This window comes from Nuphar pumila, chromosome 6 (genome assembly GCF_984573655.1).
Source record: "Nuphar pumila chromosome 6, dmNupPumi1.hap1.1, whole genome shotgun sequence".
Classification (NCBI taxonomy): Eukaryota; Viridiplantae; Streptophyta; class Magnoliopsida; order Nymphaeales; family Nymphaeaceae; genus Nuphar; species Nuphar pumila.
Window position 1 is genome coordinate 117,718,265 of NC_143254.1, and position 23,448 is coordinate 117,741,712.

Sequence of the window (23,448 nt, forward strand, 5' to 3'; positions counted from 1 at the left end):
TTTTATCAAGAAAATTAAATCTTTCCAAAATATTGTAAAATTATTCCTTGTTGAGGAAACTTTGAAACCAAGTTCAATGCTTATGGTACTGATATCTAAAGATCGGCATTGCTTAGCTGAACAAAGCGCCCATTTACGTTCAACCCAATATCAAAGTTGTAGGAGACTTAGCTTGGAGATCACCCAACCCGTCTAGTAATTAACGAGTATGGATTTTTGCTCAGCTCTTAATGGTTCTGAGTCTCTATGGGTTTGTTTGATTGTGCAAACAGCAGCGTCTGCTGGTTTCTGCGAGCCCAACACAAACGGCAGACACATGAGATGCCTGGAACATGGCATCCCTCTCATCCAGCAGGATACCTTTTAGGTGTTCCACCCCTCACCCTAGAGCAATGGTGTCTGAGACACTTGGGGGACAAAACCCTCCCCCAAAAAAAGAAAGGAGAACGCTTGAGACAAAAACTTGACATGTTCAGGACACCTTAGCACCCGACCAGGGAGACCCAAATTAGTTGCTCAACTGAAACTTCCTTGAACAAGAGTGTCATCCACACAGAATAGTCAAGTGAAGTGAAGTTGGAATCATGAAGGAAGATTGGGTTTATAAAGGCTATACTAGTTTCATGCCTTAGCTTTTTTTGAATTTTACTTTGAGAAACCGCTCCAGGTGCAAAGACCTAGCCACACTGGCTCAGCCTGCTGTACTTATGGACGCTGTCCTGTCAACATAAAACTCCGAAGACTTATTCATCGACGCCAAAGAGTCGCCAAGCTTCGGCTTACTCAGGTGATGACGCCCGTGGAATTTGAACCTAGACAGCCAGTCAAAAAGGCCTAGGCCCCATCACACTAAGCCAAACCCCTTGGGTCTATTCCGTAGCCCGTGCTTGGTCTTAAAATAATCCGCATTATGACCTTTTAAGGCAAATGGCAGTCTTGACACATGTTATAAGGCCCTCAATCCAATTCACCCACCTCTAATCGAAGCATCATACAAAGAGAGTTGAGTAGTAACTCCCAAGGTGCCAAGTCAAAGGACCCCTGTGGAACTCTACCCTTGAGCATGAATGAGGAGCAACCAGGCCTTGCAATACTAGGAAACAACTCCTTTGTAATCACAACTCATTCCTGTATTCCATGACCCCACAAAAAGGGAAGCAGATCAGGTCATGCTGAAAATGAGTGTTTTTGCTCATGCGGACATCGTGGCCGTCCGTTTGCATTTTGGATGAATGCCACATGGTTTTGTTGACTTTTGAGCTTTTTAAAATGCAAATCGGATGGCCACGATGTCAGCATGAGCAAAAACGCACATTTTTAGCATGAAAACTTTCTTTTGAAAAACTTCTCATATCAAAAGCTCTTGTATGCAAAACTATTTTTCCTGTGAGAGTTTTCCTCTCTTTCAAGCATAAGCATCATATTGTTAAGAAAGAACTATTAAAAATATTTGAAGGAAAGTCACTTATAGTATCTATCAGATCTTAGGGTTGTGAGAGAGGCAAGTAAAAGTAACCAGATCGCATCACGAATATATTTAAAAAACAAAAAATGACCGTACTATACAAGTAATTTGACTTGATTCCCTAAAAAACCTATAATTTTTTATATTTTTTCAATATTCAAAATCGTAAATATCTGACATCGTTAGGACTCTTTTACCCTTTGTAATTGTGAAATTTAGGCCTTTTGCGATAAAATTGTACTGCCAGTCGGCTATCAAAATTGAGAGTTTTTTTATGCGAATTTAGACCTCATGAACTCGCATAAATTTATTTGCGAAATTTTGGTGAAACTAAAACTACCAAAATCATAAATATCCTAATTTTTTCATATAATAAAATATATTGCATAAATATATTTGCAAAATACCTCTCGTAAATATCCTATTGTGTCACATATATTTCCCAAAATCGCATAAATTTATGTGTCAAACACTTACCGCTAATTTTGCAAATAGCTTACTTTTTTGCATATATTGCATGCTCTCACATGAAGTTATTTGTGAATATCCAGATATCGCTCACAAATATCGTACTTAAATATTTGCAAGATTATGACAAGTATGGAATATTTCTTATTTTTTAAGAAATTCTCGAATCATATAAACCCGTTGTGGTCCTCAACCTGATTATTTTTGCATAATCTAGGGTTTCTTTTTGTCTTTTGTCCTCAACCGGTGGTCCTCAACATGTTTTCCTTCTGGCAACTATTCATCAGAGGCATTTCATTGTTGTTGAACCATCAATGGTGTTTTTTTTTTTTTAGCACAATGTTTCCTTTTGTTAAACGGTTGAATCAAACGTGTTCAATTTTGTTTAACGGTTAAATGAAACAATGCTCACTTTTGTTTTTTTTTACTTGAAATGAAATGCTCTTTAATTATTTTTGGTAAGCATAATGTTCTTTTTTTTCAATACTTATTAAACACAAATATGTTGTTTGTTTTTTGCAATACATGTTTAATATTCTTTGTATTGTTGTTATATGAAAATTTAAATTTGTTTATTAATTCAATATGGCCAATATGAAGAAGGGGACCATAACCACATATGAAATTTCTCAAACACAACAACAAAAGCTAACTGAGAACTATAAAGTGGGTCATCCTGGTAATTTGGAAGCACAACTTAGTGTACATAAGTTGGTAAAGAAGGAGCCACATATATTGCCATAAATGTGGGTGTCCAACATTTTTCACAAAAAATGCACCATCAATAATCGCATACAATTGCGTTCAAGCAGTGAGCTGGATGCACAACATGAATTGTCGTACAATGAACAACTACAAGTTTCAAAGTGACCTGATATGCAGAAAAAATTGAGAAGTTTGTAGGCACAATCTTATCTCTCATCCCAAAAGCATCTAAGGAGGGAGAAGGTGACCCATTGGTTGGTTAAGAGGTTGTCGCTAACCTCAATTATCGGATAAATAAAGCTAGAGACGCAACCACCTATAGTGGCAATGATGATAGGGCGGAGGAGGTACCTAACCAAAGAGCAGAGGTTAATGTGAACCTTCCTCATAAAGTAGATGTAAGTGAGGGTCAAGTGATTGGGACAGATGTGAACACCGCTCAAGAGTTTGATGTTGCTCTCCATGTGTTGGAGAAAGTGCATGCTCTGATGAAGAGGTTACAATGAGAAAGAAGGTCTGGGGCTCGTAGACAGATATAAATTCATTGCAATGATTGATTTCATTGATTAAATTGAGATATATATATATATATATATTGCTATCATACATAAATATAAATGATTAGTTTGTCATGTATGTATGCATGTAGAAATTCATTATAATTGACTGATTTTATTGATAAAATTGAAATATATGTATATATATATATATATATTACTTTTATACATGAATGCAAATGATTAATTTATCATGTATGTGTGAAATATGTAAAAATTCATTGCAATTGACTGATTTCATTGATAAAATTTATATATATATATATATATATATATATATATATATATCATGTATGTGTGTAACATGTAGAAATTTATTGCAATTGACTAAATTCATTGATAAAATTGATATATATATATATGTATGTATGTACGTATGTATATATATATACATATTGCTATCATACATGAATACAAGTGACTAGTTTGTCATGTATGTGTGCACCATATAAAAAAACATTGCAATTGATTGATTTCATTGATTATATATATATATATATTGTTATTATACATAAATGTAATTGATTAGTTTGTCATGTGTGTATGAAATATGTATAAATTCATTGGAATTGACTAATTTCATTTATAAAATTAAGATATATATTGCTACAATACATAAATGCGGTTAATTAGTTTTTCATGTATGCGTACAACATGTAGAAACTCATTGCAATAAACTGATTTTATTTATTAAATTGATATATATATATATATATATTGTTACTATACATGAATTTATTGCAATTGTCTAAATTGAGTAAAATTAATTTGGATTGCAGGATTCTCAACTAATTGATTCAGAAGAGCCAACATTTTGCATGCACTAATTCTACTGAAAATACATACACCAATGTTTTTTAACACTAATAGAGGAAGAAAAAGAATTATTAGATTGAATGCATTTTCGCAAATTCTTGGAGATCACACTATGAAACATCAATCACTCTCTCTTAGAGGCCATTGTGCAATTTTGAAATTCGACAACCAACATATTTCAGTTCTGATATCTTGAGATGACCATCACGTTAAAGGACGTGGCACGAATAACTAGACTAAAGTGCTATGGGTAGCCAGTGAGTGGCACAAGGTGGAGAGATTTCAAGTACTTGTGTAATATCTATTTGCAAGCAGATGATGATGTGTTCGAAGATGATAAGATCAAGTTTTCATAGCTTAAAAGTAATTATGACTCCAGTAAGGTGAGAAGAATGAAGGTGAAACTACCGTGTATTAGAGGGAAGTGCAATAGTAGGGTGAACAAGACGGTGACAACATTCTTGCTATACTTTTTTTGTGCATGCTTATTCATTAACATTGGTAGAAAAATTGTCTATGTAACGTACATCAAATTGTTGGAAGACCTGGATCACATCGATCAATATGCATGATGAGCAACCATAGAATAGAGGAGTGGTGACGTCCACTCCTCTATTGGATTAGGCCATAAACCTAAAAAAAACTTTGCATATCAGTATGCAAGTTTGAGTAGCACTTGAAGCGAAAAAAAAAACTTGCTAGAATGTTAGTATTGTTGAAGGTATTTATTCTTTCATTGTACTTAAACTTTTGATTTGTAATTATTTCTATACTTACATACTGTGTATTAATCCATGTTAATCATTATTATGTAGGTTTGGATATAAGAGCACCTATCCATTAAAAGGCTCTAGATGTGTGATGTTGCCCATGAATTTTCATGTATCGTAATATGGAGTCAGTCATGCAATGAAAATGATTGTGATGCATCACTTTACAAGCTTACTAGGAAAACATAAATATTATTGTTAATATTTTGTATATATTTTAAATAAATACATATATGTAGGCCTAACTATAAAGAAAATGTAGGTAAATTGGTGCTCCTATGATGGCACATTGGAGGAAGAGGAGAATGTCAATGTGGTTGTGGAGGTAAAAGACATTGCTAGGAAAAACATTTGAATGCACAACATGAATGAAGTTGAGTGCTAAATGACCAGCCGAGCTATTCCGTAGTTTAGGTATGTTCAACAACCAACCAATCGCTCTTATGCAGTTAGCAGATTTCTATCGCATGCTACGAATGATCAGACGAAGAATTACCTCACATATTATTCTTTGAACTTCAAGACTGGTGCAAGGGCAACAAAGACATTGGTTTGTCATCTATGAAAATTGTCACCAATGACGATTTTATAGCAGCCTCGCAGGTTGCATGTTCTTCAACGACAAAGAGGGTCTTTTAAAGAGAGAAAAAGTCAAAGAAAAGCACAAAAACAATATAAGTGAATCAGAGGAAGAGTTGGCTCTTGCACTTGAAAAAATCTGCATGATGAAAAATATGGTATATACTCAAGATAATATAATACTTACTCTAGTTGACCTCTTGGAGAACAAAAATAAGGCCATCGAGGAGTTACGATCATGATAATCATAATATCCTCAACAATAGAAATTCATTCGATTGTTTTTTGTTTTTTTGTATATATATTCAAAGATCAATATTGTAATTCGTTGATTACTCATTAATTTGTATATAATGTCATTTGAATGTTTTTATAAATATTTTTTTATATAATAATTTATTTATTGTTTATTTATATATAATGTCATTGATTAAATGTTTAAATAATTTGAATGTAAAACTGAAACCACTGTAAACAACTCTCGAACGCTTAAATGATTTGAATGTTCAAACTGAATGCACTGTTTAATAATTTGTATATAACTTCATTGTTTATATGTTTTCAAATAATTTGAATCTTTAAATGATTTGAATGCCTATTTACATAAATTCGGTGTTATTTGAGTTGTTATATGCGAAAATCTACAACCGGTTTATATATTATTCAAGAAATTCACAAAAAATAAGAAATATCACATATTTATCATAATTTCACAAATATTTAAGTATGATATTTGTGAGCGATATCTAGAGATTTATAAATAACTTCATATGAGAACATGCAATATATGCAAAAAACTAAGTTATTTGCGAAATTAGTGGTAAGTGTTTTGCACGTAAATTTATGTGATTTCGAAAAGTATATGTAAAACAGTAGGATATTTGCGAAAGGTGTTTCATAAATATATTTATGTAAAATATTATATTCTATGCGAAAGATTAAGATATTTGTGATTTTGGTAGTTTTAGTTTCATCAAAATTTCATAAATAAATTTATGTGAGTTTATGAGGTCTAAATTAGCATATAAATAATGCGATTCTAGATTTAAGTGGGTGTTGGCGATAGCCGATGGATAGTATAATTTTATCGCAAAAGGCTTAAATTTGTAGTTATGAAGGGTAAAAGGGTCCTAACTATGTTGGATATTTGTGATTTTGAAAATCAAGAGAATATGAAAAATTATAAGATTTCTAGAGAATCGAGTCAAATTACCCATGCAGTACAATCATTTTTGCTTTTAAAAATAAGATTTGAAGTGTAACCCTTTTCATTACATGTCATAAAACCTAATCAACAGTACAGAGCTATTTTTCGTTATAGATATTGCACTAAAATTCTATATATTATAATTTCATGAGCTGAACTAAGCTGAGCACCCTTTGTTAATGTTTCACTCATTTTTGGTTAATGAGCTGCTTATGGCTTGGCTTGCCAGATACATGAACCCAACGCGAACAAGTTCATGGCGGGCCAAATTGAGCCGAACCATGAGGACCTCAGCTTGTTTCCCAGCCCTAAAAGCAACACAATCAAAGGTAAATTGTTCTCCTAAGAGGTGCGACTTGATTTTAAAGGGAAACTGGAGCTCTGCCATTTGATAGGTGGGCACCTAAATCTCACAGGGATGTTTGTAGGGCCCCTGGTGAGAAAGAGAGCCTCTTTCTTGTGAAAGAAGTCCTCTTTCATAGGAAGTGGGAGGTGAAACAAACAGCCCTTAAAATAATCTCCCATAAGCAATGAGGGGCTAAAGGGTAAAAAAGTAATTATAAGAAAAGTAAATTACAGTTTTGACACTACCTACAAAATCTTTAGGCTTCTTTTCGTTTTTTGTTTCCCCCCCACAAATCCCCAAGGGACTCACATCCCACCACCACCACAAACACAACGTGCGCGTGTCTGCACGGTGCTGAGTTCGAATCGTCTGGCTGAACTTCAAAACAATCGAGCCATGCACGCACTCGTTGCTCTCAGCCCGGTAAGGCCCGTATCTATCCGAATTCCCAAACTCCAGGTGGTGTTCTTCCAATCCCTCCTTCGATTTCATCCAGAAAAAATCTTTGTTCCTCTTGAGCGTTCTTGTTGAATTCGCGCTTTTCGATTATTTTCTCGAGTTGGGTGTTTTTTTTTTCGCGGTTTTTGGTGTCGGGGATCGTTGGATTCCAGGGTTTTTGAGATGGGTATCGAAATTCCTTCGGTTTTATCTTGATTCCTTGCGTGAGGAAACCCTAGAACGAGGGTGAGGGTGGTTTTTTCTGCTGCTGATTGGCGATTAGGAGAGGTTTTGTGTGATTTCAGGATGCGTGGTTAGGGCGGGAGAGGATTGAGTGTTGAGTTTGGGGGGTCAGAACGCTGAAAGGGCGCCATTGAAGAGCGAGGAGGGTAGATGGTTTGAGCATGGATGGGGGTGGGATGAGAGGGTTTGGCAGTAACAAGAGGAAGGCGGAGGTGGTCGGAATGAACGAAGAGTTGGACGACGATAACGAGCCGATAGGATCCATTTTCAATCTGAAGAAAAAGAAGAAGAAGAAGCTCAGCGACTCGAAGCAGGTAGGGACGGGCTTTGAAACGAAAGCGGAGATTGGGGACGTGGGGTTGGAGGTGAAGAGTGCGGCCCGTGAAGACAAGGATGATAGCGACGATGATGGCGTACTTACGTTGGCTAGTCTTAAGAAGAAGTTAAAGGATCCTAAGGTAAGCAAAGGCAGTGGGAAGTATCTTGTTGAGCGATCTTCTTCTGCTAAGGATTCTTTGCATGGGGATCATAGTAGCGAGATTCGGTTGTGTCCGTCATTGAAACTTGTGGAGGAAGATCATGAGGATGGTGGTGGGGCTGATGATGATGATGGGCTGAATCAGGTTTTGACTGGAAGCTTGAGGGTCTTACCTCCTAGCCTAGGTCAGGAATCCCAATCCGCATCACCTTGCATCTCTGAAGTGGGAAACTTGAGATGTGAGGATGGATTGGATCAGTCTTCCGAGCGAATCCTTGAAGAATCGGCTTCGATGTCTGTTAAGCGAACACAAACTTCTTCAAGGCATAGGCAGACTGTGGAGACTCCTAGATCAACCAATACACTGGATAGATCTCCAAAAGATTTGTTGTCCGAGTTTGTCAAGGTTCGGAGATCTCGCGCTCCTGTAAGGGAGGAGAAGGAGCAAACTGTGGTTCCCAGTGAAAGCTCCGATCTAGCTCCTGGAAATATTCAGGATGGTTCATCAGATTCTGTAGTTATCAAGCACCATCTTCTTCCTCCCAATAATAAAAATGTGGAGTCTTCTATTTTGAATGGTAATTCACCAAACGGCTTATCAGGAGTATTGTTCCGGAATACGCTAAAACAGACAAGGGAAGTCTCTTATAAGCAGAGTTCCAGGAAGAGTGTAGATGGTTCACCCTCTGTGCAATCAGTGGAATCCGCTAATGCTCCCATAGTTGAGAAGAAGGCTGAAATCCAAGAAGATGGTGAACAACAGCTTGATGGAAGCTTAAAGAGCGAAAAAGCTTTCACCTATGAGAAAGTTCAATCTGCTCCCTTATCAAACTCAATTGGGGCAAGCATTGCATCAGATAATGTCTTTCATGGACCGCCTGAGAGGATTCTAAAAGAGGTGTCTACTGCTTCATCCAGAAAATTACGTCGTTCATCCATCCCAAGACTAACAGAGGCAACCGTGAAGTCTGATGAATATTCACATCAAGCTTCCTATGAGATATCTGAAGACTTGCTATCATCTGTTTTTAGGCGGTCGAGGTCTGCTACTAAACAAAGAAAGGTGGTTAAAACATCATCACCTGGTGCTTTGGTGAATCAACTTTTGGTCAGTTCAAACCCTGCATTGGCCTCTGCATTAAACTGTGTTGATGAAGCCACAAGTCTGAAGTTGAGCCAACCATCCCATGAATTGATGGAACTTTTATCTCCTATCCAGGAGACTGATGATAGATCCAGTACACCTCTTGATGATACCACAAAGGAGCTGTTACCAACTGTTGTTCCTAAGCTTCCACAAATTGTAAAAGAGACAGTTGAAATAACACAAATTGAAAATGGCTTAAATCCTGTAGAACAAATGGAGGTAGTTGTGGATGATAAAGATAATATGGCTGGAATGTCCAAAGATTCTAATCAGGCAGTTGATTTGTATCAGGGTGATCTGCCTTCTAAGCCAGTCAGTAGTCCCTGTGTTGCTTCTGTTGAGCACAAGGAGAGACTGCCTTATACTTCATTTAGCCAATCTTCAAATGGTATTTCAAAGTGTTCAACCTTACTTTTAAAAAAACACCTTTCCTTGACTGGAATTCAGGATCCATCTGAACAAACTATTAGATCTGATGATATGATAGATGGACCTTTGGGTGATGTTTCAAAAGGTTCATCAGCTGTTGCAGTTGAAGGATACTGTTCAATGAGGGATAACCAAACACCCCAAGGTGTGTCTGAAACACTTTGTTTGGAAGAAGTATGTTCAGATGATGCGGGAAAAGGGCCTTCCAAAACAGCTAAGAAGATATCAGCATCACAAAGGGCTACCCGTAAGGTTAAAAGGCCCAGATGTGAAGATATGGCCTATGAAGGAGATAGTGATTGGGATTCTTCAATGCATGAACAAGGAATTTCTGAAAATCTTTCTGTCATAGATGACAGCCTGCTTACTAAGACAAAAGCCAAGTCTGATTCAATCTCAACTCTGTTGACAGAGACTTCTAATGGGGGTGCTGCAGCAGTTGCAGCTGGATTGAAAGCAAAAGCTCTAATTCCAATTGAAAAAATAAAATTCAAGGAGGTCTTAAAGCGCAGAGGTGGTCTCATTGAATATCTTGAATGCAGGTTAGTTACTCATTTCAAAATGTAAAAGATGCACACTGTTTATTTAGCTTCACTTACAACTTGTCAAGATATGCTTTTACTTTGACCATTTTTTCTTGGCTTTTTGTGAATTTTTCACTCACAATAAATTCATAGGTTAAGTCTTTCCAATGCTCAGAATGATTATACTCATATTTCTCATGTGTCAATGTTTGATCAAGAGACTAGAAATTATAAATTTAGGTTTCACAAAGTTCCCTTTTTTGCTCCATACATCTAATCTGCTGTTGATATGATTGTTAAGCAGAAGATGGACATGGAGTAGATGCCTTTCTTGTCTTCATCATAGTAGAATTTTCTTGTTTATAACATATAAGATGTACAATAGAGATGCTAATCAGATGGATGCCTTTCAAATATTAAGCATGATCTGATTGATATCTGCAGGTAGTTATGCACACTGTGGTTGTGACCTTAAACTGCTTACATTGACGGAAAAGCTTGGCTGCTAATTTGCCTGATGCTTTTTCTGTGTTGCATGCATCAGGGTATGACATATATTCCCTGCATAATCTTGGTTTAAGAGTTTAATGTGTTAGTTTATCAACTTAAAATTGATTTTGAAATCATAGACTGTGAATTAAAATAACATGCTTGAAGGCTCAACTTCTTTGGTCTAATTTGGAGTTGATCATTTGGGCTATGTCCAGCCAAAGAGATGATTGTGGATTACTCAGAACGATGACAGACATTATTTTTTAATGATCTTAATGACTAAATCGATGTGATCATGCAGGTTCATTAGGTTACTCAGGCATTGCTGTACTATGATGTGTCAGATGTAATAATATTAAAAGAAAAACACCTTAGAATGTAGTTACTATTATTAGAACTTCCCATACTTTAAAGACTGGTAACCTTTTTGAACACAATATCTCTATAAATACTAATAAACAGCAAATAAATAAGCATATAGGTTGTTAGTCATCCATTAAATGTGAGTGATAAAAACATGAACAGAGACTTTGCTTATGTTAAATGTCTACATACCATGGTTGTGTCTTTTCTGCTCTTGGTCATCATTCTTCTGTTACATGTAATGATATGGTTATTTTGGGTGAGAGCTATCAGCCATACATGAGGAAGTGTTGCATGAGGGTAAAGGGTTCTGATAGCTTGAAGCTGACCTAGTCTAACCTTAATCTTGGGAATAGGTTTAATGCTCACAAAATAGAATGAAACATCATCTGAAAAAAAGAAAGAAATAGAAAAAGTTAACCAAGGGTGATAGGAATGGTTGAGGGGAATTAAAATTTGCTAAAAGTATGATGTACCTTAATAGCCGAAATCCATTTGATGGTTAATTAAATGAGGCAGTTGCCTGGGACTGAATCCACAATCAACTGTCAGTACGTACCAAGATCTAGTTTTAGACGGTCATATGAGTTGCAACAATCATAATGGAGGCTTGGAGAACAACTTGAGTTAGGGAAAATTGGAATAGGTAAGAGGAGGTATGAAATTGAGTTGCTTGTTATTAAAAAAGGATGGGGCAGGTTCATCACAGAATAATTAGTGGCTGACAAGAAGGTGAAACAAAACTGCAGTGATGGACATGGAGAGGGATACAACATAGATATTGGACACAAACACAACAATTTAATGAAAAGACAGGAGCACATCTATATACTTCAATTATTCTATAAATTGTGTAATATATTGTATAAGAGAACATATGTTAGCAGGGGTAAAATAATATAGCTGGACTCTAATTAGTTGCACTATCTTAACTGAAGGATCTTGTGTTTGAATGTCATTGAGGGCAATCTTTAGCTGTCATGTAAATTAGAATTTTAGTTGGAAACAGATTTAAAAGTCCCAGCCATCAATCAGCACTATCTGCTCGGCAAATTGAGGGTAAAGCCCTTCTGATCCTATCAGACCCGCCAAGTCTTGTTCTATTCTTATCATGATAGATACACGTGAATATCAATCTCATTCATGTTTGCAAAAGATTTTTGATACGCTTCATGGACAAAGTTTGATTGTATTTTCTTTAATTTTTAACAATATTTACAACCATACATACTAGGCAAAATGATACACTATTCAAAGGAATAATGTTTACACAGTAAATAGACATCTTAGTGGATTCAAATTTTGATATGTATTTGGTTTATCAGTACTTGATAACCAATCGTTTTGGATATGATAGATTGGACACAAACACATTGGTGTTTCATAGAATATCCAGTAGACATCAATGTTCAGTATTTACTGCTGAAGATTGGTGTTGTAACTTAGATTCACCTTGTTGTAGGCCAAGATAAACTGTATTATGTTATGAAGGAAAGAGATATATGTATCAAATTGTTGTTGCATGATGGATCTAGATGGGGTGTGCATCCTTGACAAATTCAGACCCACCTGCATCTTTCTGGATCATGGATTCCATCTAAATTCACTGTTTGTTCAAATTCAGATTTCTCTTTTGAATGTGCTTTTAAAATTAAAACTAAATCCTAATCCGAGACTAAACAAGTGTACATATACACTATGGTCAATGAAACAGCTCCTTAAGAAGCAAGTGTGAAAGCACAGTTCCCCTAACAGCATTACCATGAAGTCATGCTGAATGCATTGGCTTCAGTTGACATCCTTGTAGTTGTATATAATAAAGCTCCCAATGCGCTGGACCTGTTCTAGCCTCAATCCATGTTATAATGCAAAATTGTTAGGTTTGGGTGGTATGAATTTGATAGCTTTTACCTGTTTAAAAGGGTTCGGTAATCATTATCAGATATTGTTAGCTCATTGTTTGAAACCAGTACCAAGATATCAAAAAATTGTTTATTTAGGACACTTATCCAACATGAACTTGTTTAGTCAAGTTTTGTAAGCTTGCCACTATTAATTATCTATTGGTGGGATATCATATATAGTTATTAATAAACCAGATCCAAATAGTATTCAGTCCAAACAAAACTTGAAGCAATTTAGAAACATTTATCTCTTATTAGGTCAGGTGTTTGGGAATCTCCCAAGTTGGGTTTGTGTGAATGTAAATCTGATAATGCTATAGGCATCTTCATTTCAATATCTATTTATATGCGGATTCTTGATGAATGAAACCAATCCACGTTGGTTTTGAAATCTGGATTGGTATTTGTTGCATATTGGACCTATTTCATTCTTATCTGGGACCAGCTTCTGAGCTGAACTATAAATTTGGGTTTTGATCCACATTACATGTGCCTGAATTGGAGTAATTGAAGGCTTGGCCTTTGAAAATAATTGGTGCTGAGTTAAAGTTCAGGTCTTATCCTAAGTCACACAGACTTGGCTATAAGGTCGACGCACCCACGTCGACACGCCCCGACACAGGTGCGGACACGGACACCAGACACGGTCAGCCAAGTGTTAGACTCGGTCAATGCACCGGGGCTGAGTCCGTCCACATTTTGGATTCGGTCAACTTTGACCGAGTCTATTTTTGTCTATTTTTAGGGCAAAAGACATAAAAAAATCGATCTTTTTATATATTTTTTTAAAAATATATATATAGCCGAGTCTTATTATTGTTATATATATAGCCGTGTCCCCTAATGGGCACAACTTTGACTGAGTCTTATTATTGTTATATATATATATTTTTAAAATATATATACATATATATAGCCGTGTCCCCGTGTCCAAAATTTTTGAAATTGCTCCGCACCCGTGCCCGTACCCGCACCCACACCCGCACCCGCACCCATGTGACATTTATCCGTTTAAAGTCTGCCTATACCCAATTTAATCTGTTCTGGAAATTGATTATGTTAGCAAATATTTTTAATTTTTGTTTTAGATTTTGATTGAAATGTTGTCGATCAATGCTAAACTCTTTTACATGCATATCTCATTCACAAAGACTAAGTTTTATTCTATAGATTTGTAACTGTACCTTTAGAAGAACAGAAACAAAAAAATCTTGGACTCCAAAGTTTGAAATGATAAAAATTTATTTTTTCTGACATATATGGTGTTTACTATCTTGCTGCAGGAATATGATCTTAAGTCTCTGGAGTAAAGATGTCTGCCGCATTTTGCCTCTATCAGACTGTGGAGTAACCTGTGATCTTCTTGAAGATGAATCACCACGAGCACCCCTTATTCGAGAAATCTATGCTTTTTTAGACAGCAATGTAAGTTTTCAATGAAAGTACTTAATGTTTATCTTATATAGAAGGTTACTTAGTCAAAGGTTAGCTAATTTCACACAAAGGACCCACTATGGAGTGTGCTCCACTTGCAATTTACATGCTCTTCTGGCAATATGTTAGCAAAAAAAAATCCTATTATATGGGCCATGTCTATGTCAAATTGCTGTGGGCGTTTACTCTTTTTTCTGAAGTCTTAATTTTGAGGGCTTCAAGTTTAACTTTTGTTTAAATTGGGCTGGTGAACAGTGTTAAATTGCTTTTGACATTTTCTCAACAGGGTTATATAAATGGAGGCATTGCCTCTGAAAAAGAAATGGCAAGACCAGACTGTATGCCTCAACTGAAGCTTTCAAAAAGGAGTGATTTGACAGAAAATTCTGGTGGTAGAGTTGCTGATACTGAAGAGGAAGTTGCCTTTATTCTTGGTCAGGCTAAACATTGTGGGAAGAACACCATAGTAAAGAATGATGTGCAAGTGAAAGATGGGAACTGCATAACTGTGCTTGATACTGAAGCTGCAGATAGCAGCAAACAACCAGTGGCCAATACAGAAGAAGATGCAGTTGGTCAGGCAGAGATGGGTATTTGTGCTATAGGTTCAAGTGTATCATGTGCTCCAGAACTGCATATGGATGAACAAATTGTAGTAGCTAATAAGAGTCTGGATTTGGAACTTCAATCTACTGGTGGGTTATGCAAGCATGCAATGAATGTAAAAGAAAATGGTTTCAGTGATTGTCATGCCTCATTCGGGCTAACAGAGGCTGTGAGCCTTGATTCTTTAAGCATTGTTGATAAAAGTGGAGAAGCAACTGCACTTGCTTCAGACCAATCAAAATCTTCTTATGGCACCCTCTGTGATATGGGTTGTGAACGTGTTATTGTTATAGGAGCTGGACCTGCTGGTTTGACTGCAGCTCGTCATTTGCAACGTCAAGGCTTTCTTGTCAATGTTCTTGAGGCTCGGAATAGAATTGGTGGGCGGGTTCATACTGACCGCTCAGCGTTTTCAGTTCCTGTGGATCTTGGAGCCAGCATTATAACTGGTGTGGAGGCAGATGTAGCTACCGGACGACGACCTGACCCCTCTTCACTGCTCTGCACCCAGCTTGACCTTGAACTGACAGTTCTGAATAGTGAGTGCCCTCTATTTGATATTGTATCAGGTGAGAAAGTCCCAACTGCACTGGATGAATCTCTTGAAGCTGAGTATAACAGCCTTTTGGATGATATGGAAGTACTTGTTTCACAAAATGGAGAAGCAGCAATGAGAATGTCACTTGAAGATGGATTGGAATATGCCCTTAAGAGACGCCGCATTGCTCATTCAGCAATGGACACAAATGGGTTGCACCATCTTAAAATATGTGATGACTTGGAAAGGTCTAAAATCCCCAGGAATGTTCCAGCAGATGATAGCAAAATGATGATTACTGCTGAAACCATTGGTCAGGAAAGTAATAATCAGGATGAAGACACATTGGATCCTCTTGAGAGAAGAGTGATGAACTGGCATTTTGCCCATCTAGAATATGGGTGTGCGGCTTCACTTGACAAGGTTTCACTCCCTTACTGGAATCAGGATGATGTTTATGGAGGGTTTGGAGGGGCTCACTGCATGATTAGAGGAGGTTATAGCACTGTTGTGGAGTCTCTAGCAAAAGGGCTAAATATCCACCTTAATCATATTGTCTCAGAGATCAAGTATAACATAAGGGACTCCCAAGGAAGCGGAGCTAGGAGAAATGAAGTTAAAGTCATCACCGATGACGGTAGTGAATTTATAGGTGATGCAGTTTTGATCACTGTTCCCCTTGGTTGCTTAAAGGCAAACACGATCAAATTCTCTCCGGCTCTTCCAGAATGGAAACAATCTTCCATCCAGCGTCTTGGGTTTGGAGTGCTGAATAAAGTAATATTGGAGTTTCCAGTTGCATTTTGGGATGATTCTGTGGATTATTTTGGTGCAACCGCGGAGAAGACAGATAGTAGGGGACAATGCTTTATGTTTTGGAATGTCAGGAAAACAGTTGGTGCTCCGGTTCTTATATCACTTGTTGTTGGTAAAGCTGCCATAGATGGCCAGAATATAACTGCAGATGATCATGTGAAACATGCTGTCTTGGTGCTCCGGAAGCTCTTTGGGGAGGTTTCAGTACCTGATCCAGTCGCATATGTGGTCACAAATTGGGGTCAAGATCCATTCAGCCGAGGGACTTACTCATATGTTGCTATTGGGGCATCTGGTGAGGATTACGACATCTTAGCAAGACCTGTTGAAAATTGCTTATTTTTTGCAGGGGAAGCTACATGCAAAGAGCATCCAGACACTGTTGGTGGCGCAATGATCAGTGGTCTCCGAGAAACAGTAAGGATGATTGATATTCTTAGGAATTCCCATGATTATGCTGCTGAAGTGGAAGTAATGGAGGCTGCACAGAGACAGTTGGATACTGAAAGAAATGAAGTAAGGGACATGATGAAGCGGCTTGCTTCTTGTGAACTTTCCGGTGTTCTAAGTAAGACCTCCTTGGATGGGGAGCAGAAACTGCTGACCAAGGAAGCCTTGTTAAAAGATATGTTTTTAAATGCAAAGACTACTTCTGGGCGCCTCTGTTTGGCTAAGGAGTTGTTGCAACTTCCTGTCAAAGCTTTGAAATCATTTGCAGGAACGAAAGAAGGACTTAGCACACTCAATTCTTGGATTCTGGTATGCCAATATTTGTCTCACTATATCTTTATACACTATAAGCTAGGTGCTGATGTGGCATCTTTTGCTGTGCAAAACAGGATTCTATGGGGAAGGATGCAACCCAACTCCTGCGTCATTGTGTGCGCTTGCTTCTACTTGTTTCCACTGATTTACTTGCTGTACGTTTATCAGGTATTTTCTCTTCTTTTCCTGGTCTTGTTCTATTTGATTACTTTTTAATCTGTGTTGAGCATAGCATTGCTGCCGATATGTGCTGTATTAATTTTGTTTACGTTGAATTCACATTTAGCATGATCACAAAGTAACACACCATTAATTATTTATTTATTTGCACGTGATTGTTTTCAAAATGCAGAGTTTCTTTATTTCCTTTCTTTTAAGCTTAAATTAACTAATTGGAAAGAACATTGATTGAAATGGTGAAAGTTGGATTTTTCTAGTTTGGTTCTTGTGTTATGAGGATCGTATCTATCATTTGCTAGTGATATTTGCTTTTGCAGCATTGATGCTTAGGATGTACAGTAGGCAAGTTCTCATTGCATGGTCCGAGTTCTGAGTGCATCCATATTAGATGAGGGTATCCTAATTTTCAGTGACAAGTCTTGGTCTTTATTTTAGTGGTTCAATGCTTTTCAATGCTAATTGAAAGCTTTGTAATGGGAGCATGGGCAGGTCTAGCTGCAAGTTTTTAATGTTGAAAAGCCGAAGTTCTTCATGTTTTCTTCCCCAAATGGAGAAACAGGAGAGACCTCAATAAGTCAAAATGTGTCTGACTCGGGCTATGTAGTCAAAATCGGCGACAAGTTGCCCTATTATCAGGTCAGGGCTTAGTCCAGGGCACTTAGGCGCCCTGGACTTAAAATGTTCCAGTTAGTCCGACTAGTCCCTACCTAGGCCTCCTAGGTGCCGACTAGTCCCCGCTAGGCCCAAACTTGTCCTTTTTTTTACCACACACACATATATATATATATATTATGTTTTCCATATATATTTATATACAAACTGTATTTTTTTAGATGCATATTTACTCTTTTTCTTCAGTATATTCTCTTTTTTATTTCAGAGAGTGTGTGTATATATATATATATATATAAAGTCCAAAAGTTGGACATAAATGACCCTGGGTGCCGCACCTGCACGCACACCCAGTTGTTCGAGTCCCTGTGACATAGGTATATGTGTGTATAGATTCTATTAAGTCTTATACAAATGTATTATTGTAAATTTGCATTTTTAGTTCTTTTTTTTGGGTTCCGACTAGGCTGACTAGTCCCTCTTAGGCCCCGACGAGGCCTTTTAGACGTCTGCCTCCTAGGTGCCGATTAGCACTTTTAACTACATAGGACTTGAGTAAGGTTTTCGTTAAATAAATACAGAACTTAAATAAGCCTTATTTGTGATAAAGGTATTGTGTATTGTGGTTACAAGATCACGGCTAGCCTGGGAATGTCTAATATAATAGATTTAATAGATGTCAGAAGTATGCTCGAGTCAACAAAGCAATTCATGAAATAAACTGTCTAGTCAGCAATGACACTTTGGTTAGGGTCAATTTTGCAGTTAGTAGTGCTTGAGGGTCATTACAGTGCCAAGGTAGAGGAAGCTATCTTGCATAAACCTTCACCATAAAATTATATTATGCTGCTGGTCTGCTAACTCCAACATTCAGTTTGTGTATGCATGCATAAGTTTACATAGCTGGAGAATGACTCTCTCTCTCTCTCTCTCCAGGTATTGGGAAAACTGTGAAGGAGAAGGTTGTCCTACACAGTAGCCGTGATATCCGTGCTGTGGCTGGTCAGCTGGTTAATATGTGGATTGAGGTGTTCCGAAGGGAAAAGAATGCTAATGGGGGGGTGAGGTTTTTGAAGCAAACAAGTGCTTCTGATCAATCTAAGAACAAGGATTTTGTACCAAGGAAGACAACAGTCAGGGCCAAAAATGATACCTCTGACGTGCAGGGAAATCTGGGAGTTCCATCATCCACTGGGAGTTACTCACCTGCACATGGAAGTAACAAGAAAGTGGAAGGAAAGCTTGCTAAATTAGAGCTAAAGGCTGGAAAATCTGAAGCTTCTTCCATGCATATGGACAGCCAGGATATCCAAGAGTATGATGCTGTAATGTCGGAAGAAGAAGCTGCAGCTTTTGCTGCAGCGGAAGCAGCTCGGGCTGCTGCCATTGCCGCTGCAGAGGTTTGTTTGTTATAGATTTAGCCTGTTATTTTTCAGGCAGTTTGAATGTTGCAAACTTTATGTTGAAACTGTTACATTTAATTCTTTCAGGCATATGCTTCATCAGAAGCACAATGCAGCATACCACGCGAGCTTCCGAAAATACCTTCATTCCATAAATTTGCCAGACGTGATCAATATGCACAGAGGGATGAATTAGATTCTAATAGGAAGTGGTGGCCTGGAAGTGATCTAGGGAAACAAGATTTTACATCCGAAATTGATTCCAGAAATTGCAGGGTTAGGAATTGGTCTGTTGACTTTTCTGCTACTTGCGGTAATCTTGAGGGGTCAAGAATATCTGGTGAAAATTCCCAGCTAGGTTTTTCGAGTGATATCCGATTGAATTTTCGTGAGCATTCTGGGGAAAGTGGAACAGTGGATAGCAGATTGGCAAGGGCTTGTGTTCATTCAAACCTTAGTATTGGAGGAATGGATTATCATGCTATTGATAGGTGGCAGTCACAGTCGCTAGGCTCTGATATTGATTTATGCTGTCCAAATGAGCCTGTGACAGATGAAGAATATTCGAATAAGGTAGGAAATGTACCTATTGGAAAGCCTAAGAGTGACGTGGAGAACAGCTCTGCCTCTCAAGCAGAAGAGAGCAAAGGGTTAGAAAATCAGCAAAGAGGTGCGGAACAAATCAAGCAAGGCATTGTGGATTATATTGCATCTTTGCTTATGCCATTATATAAAGCAAGAAAGATTGACAAAGAGGGATACAAGTCAATTTTGAAAAAGAGTGTGATAAAGGTGAGTTTCTTATCTATCTCTGGGTTGCATTTCTGTGTTTTGTTTACCATCTGGACCGTCTTGATCTTGCATAAATGCACATGCTGTTAATTGATAAAAGTGGCTTTTGCAAAATCCTTATTTATGAAGAGCCTTAATTAGTGAATTAAGGTATTGCTGGAGATCTCTTTTTGTGAGAATTGGATAGTAATCTGCATTGTATAGCGGCAAATAGGAGAATAACAAATACAATAACTGCAAGCTTCAATCTGGGAGTTAAGCAACCAAAGGATTGATGCTGCATGTACATGCAGGAATAAATGAAAGGATGTTTGGAGAGGTTCTGCTGCACCTTAGCATGTGGCTATACACCAGGAGTTCTTGATTTTGGAATAAAAGAATTGCGCCACTTTGTTTACAGCTTTTTCTTTTTTTTTCCAGCTTATTTTAGGATTTGTCTTCTGTTGCTATACTTGGCATTTATAGCTACAAGAATAGAGGAAATATATAACTTCCCAACAATTACTTCCAAGCTGGCAATTTTCTGTTCTAGAATTATTTGTACTCATCCTCTCGATGCATGTATGCTATGCCTGCATGTATTCTTGTTCCTATCCCTCATTATCCAAATCTGTCAATGGGGCCATGCTCTATGTTTCATGAGACTGTACTGTTTATCATTCTGTCATTGTGAAAGTTGGTATGGTGCTCTCTTCAGGTTATGGAGCAAACAACTGAATCTGAGAAATTAATGACTGTTTCTGAGTTTTTCGAGTTCAGACGAAAGAACAAGGTTAGTTTTATCATGTAATCTGAATGTTAGTTAACAGATAGGAGGAGCTTGTATTTATTCGTTCATATATTTTTTTTCACTTGACGTCACAATGTTGGTAAGTTGTTTTTGATAAATACCTATGAAATTTTCATCGATTTCATTCTAAACATTTTGGATCTGCAGATTCGTGCTTTTGTGGATAAATTGATTGAGAAGCATATGTCCCTTGATCCGCATTCTAAATCATGATTCTTCAGCGAACAAATGCATGTTTTTTCCCTCTGGAACAGCGGCTGTATCCTTCATCCTAGTGGATGAATTAGTAATGACATCACGGGTTGCCAAATACATTTGGCAGGCAATTCTCTTCAGCCGCTTGTCATATAGAACGGCTGTTGGTGCCATTGATGAGAATGATGCGTTGGATGCTTCCACAAAGTGGGTGGCGTACTGGACTACCAAGTTTCTGGATGCTAGCAATGGTAATTATGTACAATTAGTTGTGCAGGAGGATCCAATGCCACACAAAAGAATAACCGAAATTTGGGCGACAGTGCGCGACACAGGCTTTTGCCATCCTGATTCTATTGCTTGCAGAGAACTGCTCTATCTGGGCCAGGTTGGGAGATCTGATGTTGGCTGTGATTATTGGGGTCCCCTTTTCCCTTGATTGGCCAGAACGGCATTTGAAGTTAGCTCCTCTGCATCATTTGCCAATATTTCAGCCACGGGATTTATCCTGTGCTTTTTTCTATTAACCTTTTGGCTCAGGCAACTGCATTGACCTCTTATTTGTATAGCTCCATTTTGTTTCTGATCAGAAGGTTACTTTGTAAAATTTCTTCAATCTTTATAACAAAAGGGCAACTCTGTTACTCCTCCCAAGAGGGGCATAACTGGAAGATGTTGAGTACTTTGGAATATAGGCAACAATACTTGTAACTTGATTCTACCTCTGCTGATAAAACCGGAGCCAAGTTGAAATAGTCTTTTTTTTTCTTTCTTTCCCTCCCTATCTCCTTCAGATTGGTAGTGGGTCAACATGCTGTTTGGTGTAAGCAGCCCTTTGTTTGGTAGGAAATCATTCTCAACATTTTTAAAGGGATCTGCCCTCTTAGTCTCTATTTTTAAGTAATATAGGTGGAAGTGAGAGTAGTCTTCAATTGGAAAAAACATTTCAGCTGAAACTGGCATGGAAGGTGCTCTCTCTCTCCCTCTATATATATATCATATATAAATTATGGCATGATGCTATAGAAAATAAGTTTTCATGGCTACAAAATGGACTGATGAAGATTTTTTTTCTTTTGGTGACATGTAGGGAAAATTTTTTCTGCAGGTCAAGGGCTTGTGGCAACTCCTGAAGTTGAGCATCATTCATCTCACAAGAGAGGTGGATGAGCTGGTTGATTGTTGTGGCATCTGACATTGAGGGAGATGTCTACCCTGTTGAGTCTGTCGAATAGGCAGCCTTGAGGGAGTTAACAGGTAGGGATATATGTTCATCAATTTGACAAACTGGGAGATTGAAGGAGCACACATTCATGCTTCATGGAAGGCTTCTTACTTCGATGGTTCACACACACACACACACATGCATGCACACTCATTGGGAGGTGTAATTGCAGTGCATCTTATAGACTTGGTGAATAACCCATCTTTCTATCCCTTCTGGAATGCTTATAAGTGTTTTCCAAACAGGAATTGTGAGTGGAGTTTGATCCAACTTTCTCATAAGTTGTCAATTACTATCTCAATCTTTGGCTCTTGATCAAAAGCCTTGTGGAGGTATCCTTTTGAAGCTTAATAGAAAAAAAGGGAGTATGACTAATACCTCCAGTGCTTGCACGATTCCAGTTGAAAGAGAGAAGCCATAAAAGGGTTGTTTGAACAATGGTGAAAAAACTAAAAAAAAGATTCTCTTGAAGGAACTCTCTCAATAGTTTGGAAATTGATTTCTTAAGTAATTGGTGTATTGTATTTTCATCTTACAAGATGGGAGTCCTGGCACACGAAAGTTGAAATATATATTTAATTTGGCATGAGTTTATCCTTTTATGACGTGATTATAGGAAACATTCTGACATATCCATTCAAATATAGAACTAGCCTAAACTGGTTTATATTGGGCACATTTGGAAGTGAGAAAAATGTAGGAAAGAAAAAAGTGCGGCTTTAAGGACCGTTCCAAACGATAGAGTATTTTAAAGGGAAAGTTTTTCTAAAAAGTACCATTTTTATAATAAAGATTCCGCCAGGGGGTGGAGGAATATTTCTTATCAAAATAAAATTTTGATTTAAAGACCACCTCACAGTGCTCTTCCTCGTCGTTCCTGAAACTGGAGCCTGACCTTCCCGTCGAGAGCCTCGTCATTGGGCTGGACAGTCCGGCGACGAACCACCGCAGAGAGAGAGAGAGAGTCGCCTGTCGGATCCTTGTGCTCGGGTGGGGGAACTCCCATCTGTCCGTGGCATCTACGATGCTGGCTTCTTCGACATCACCAACATCGACTTCTCAATGATCGTCATTTCTGACATGCTCACATCTGGTAGCGGTCGGCCATGCGATGGCACGTCATGGACATGACCGAACTTCAGGTATTCTCGTGGCCTCACC

The 23,448-nt window shown here is 37.8% G+C and overlaps 1 protein-coding gene across 1 annotated transcript; it reads left to right on the forward strand.

The window, feature by feature from the left end:
• Positions 1-7,607: 7,607 nt before the first annotated feature.
• Positions 7,608-22,982, forward strand: LOC149835878 (lysine-specific histone demethylase 1 homolog 3-like). Its single transcript, XM_090008813.1, has 8 exons — positions 7,608-10,190; positions 14,215-14,356; positions 14,652-17,084; positions 17,165-17,258; positions 18,819-19,282; positions 19,373-20,077; positions 20,775-20,849; positions 21,015-22,982. Exons 1-8 carry the CDS (start codon positions 7,756-7,758, stop codon positions 21,078-21,080), a joined length of 6,414 nt encoding a protein of 2,137 aa, XP_089864939.1. The 5' UTR covers positions 7,608-7,755; the 3' UTR covers positions 21,081-22,982.
• Positions 22,983-23,448: the final 466 nt, after the last annotated feature.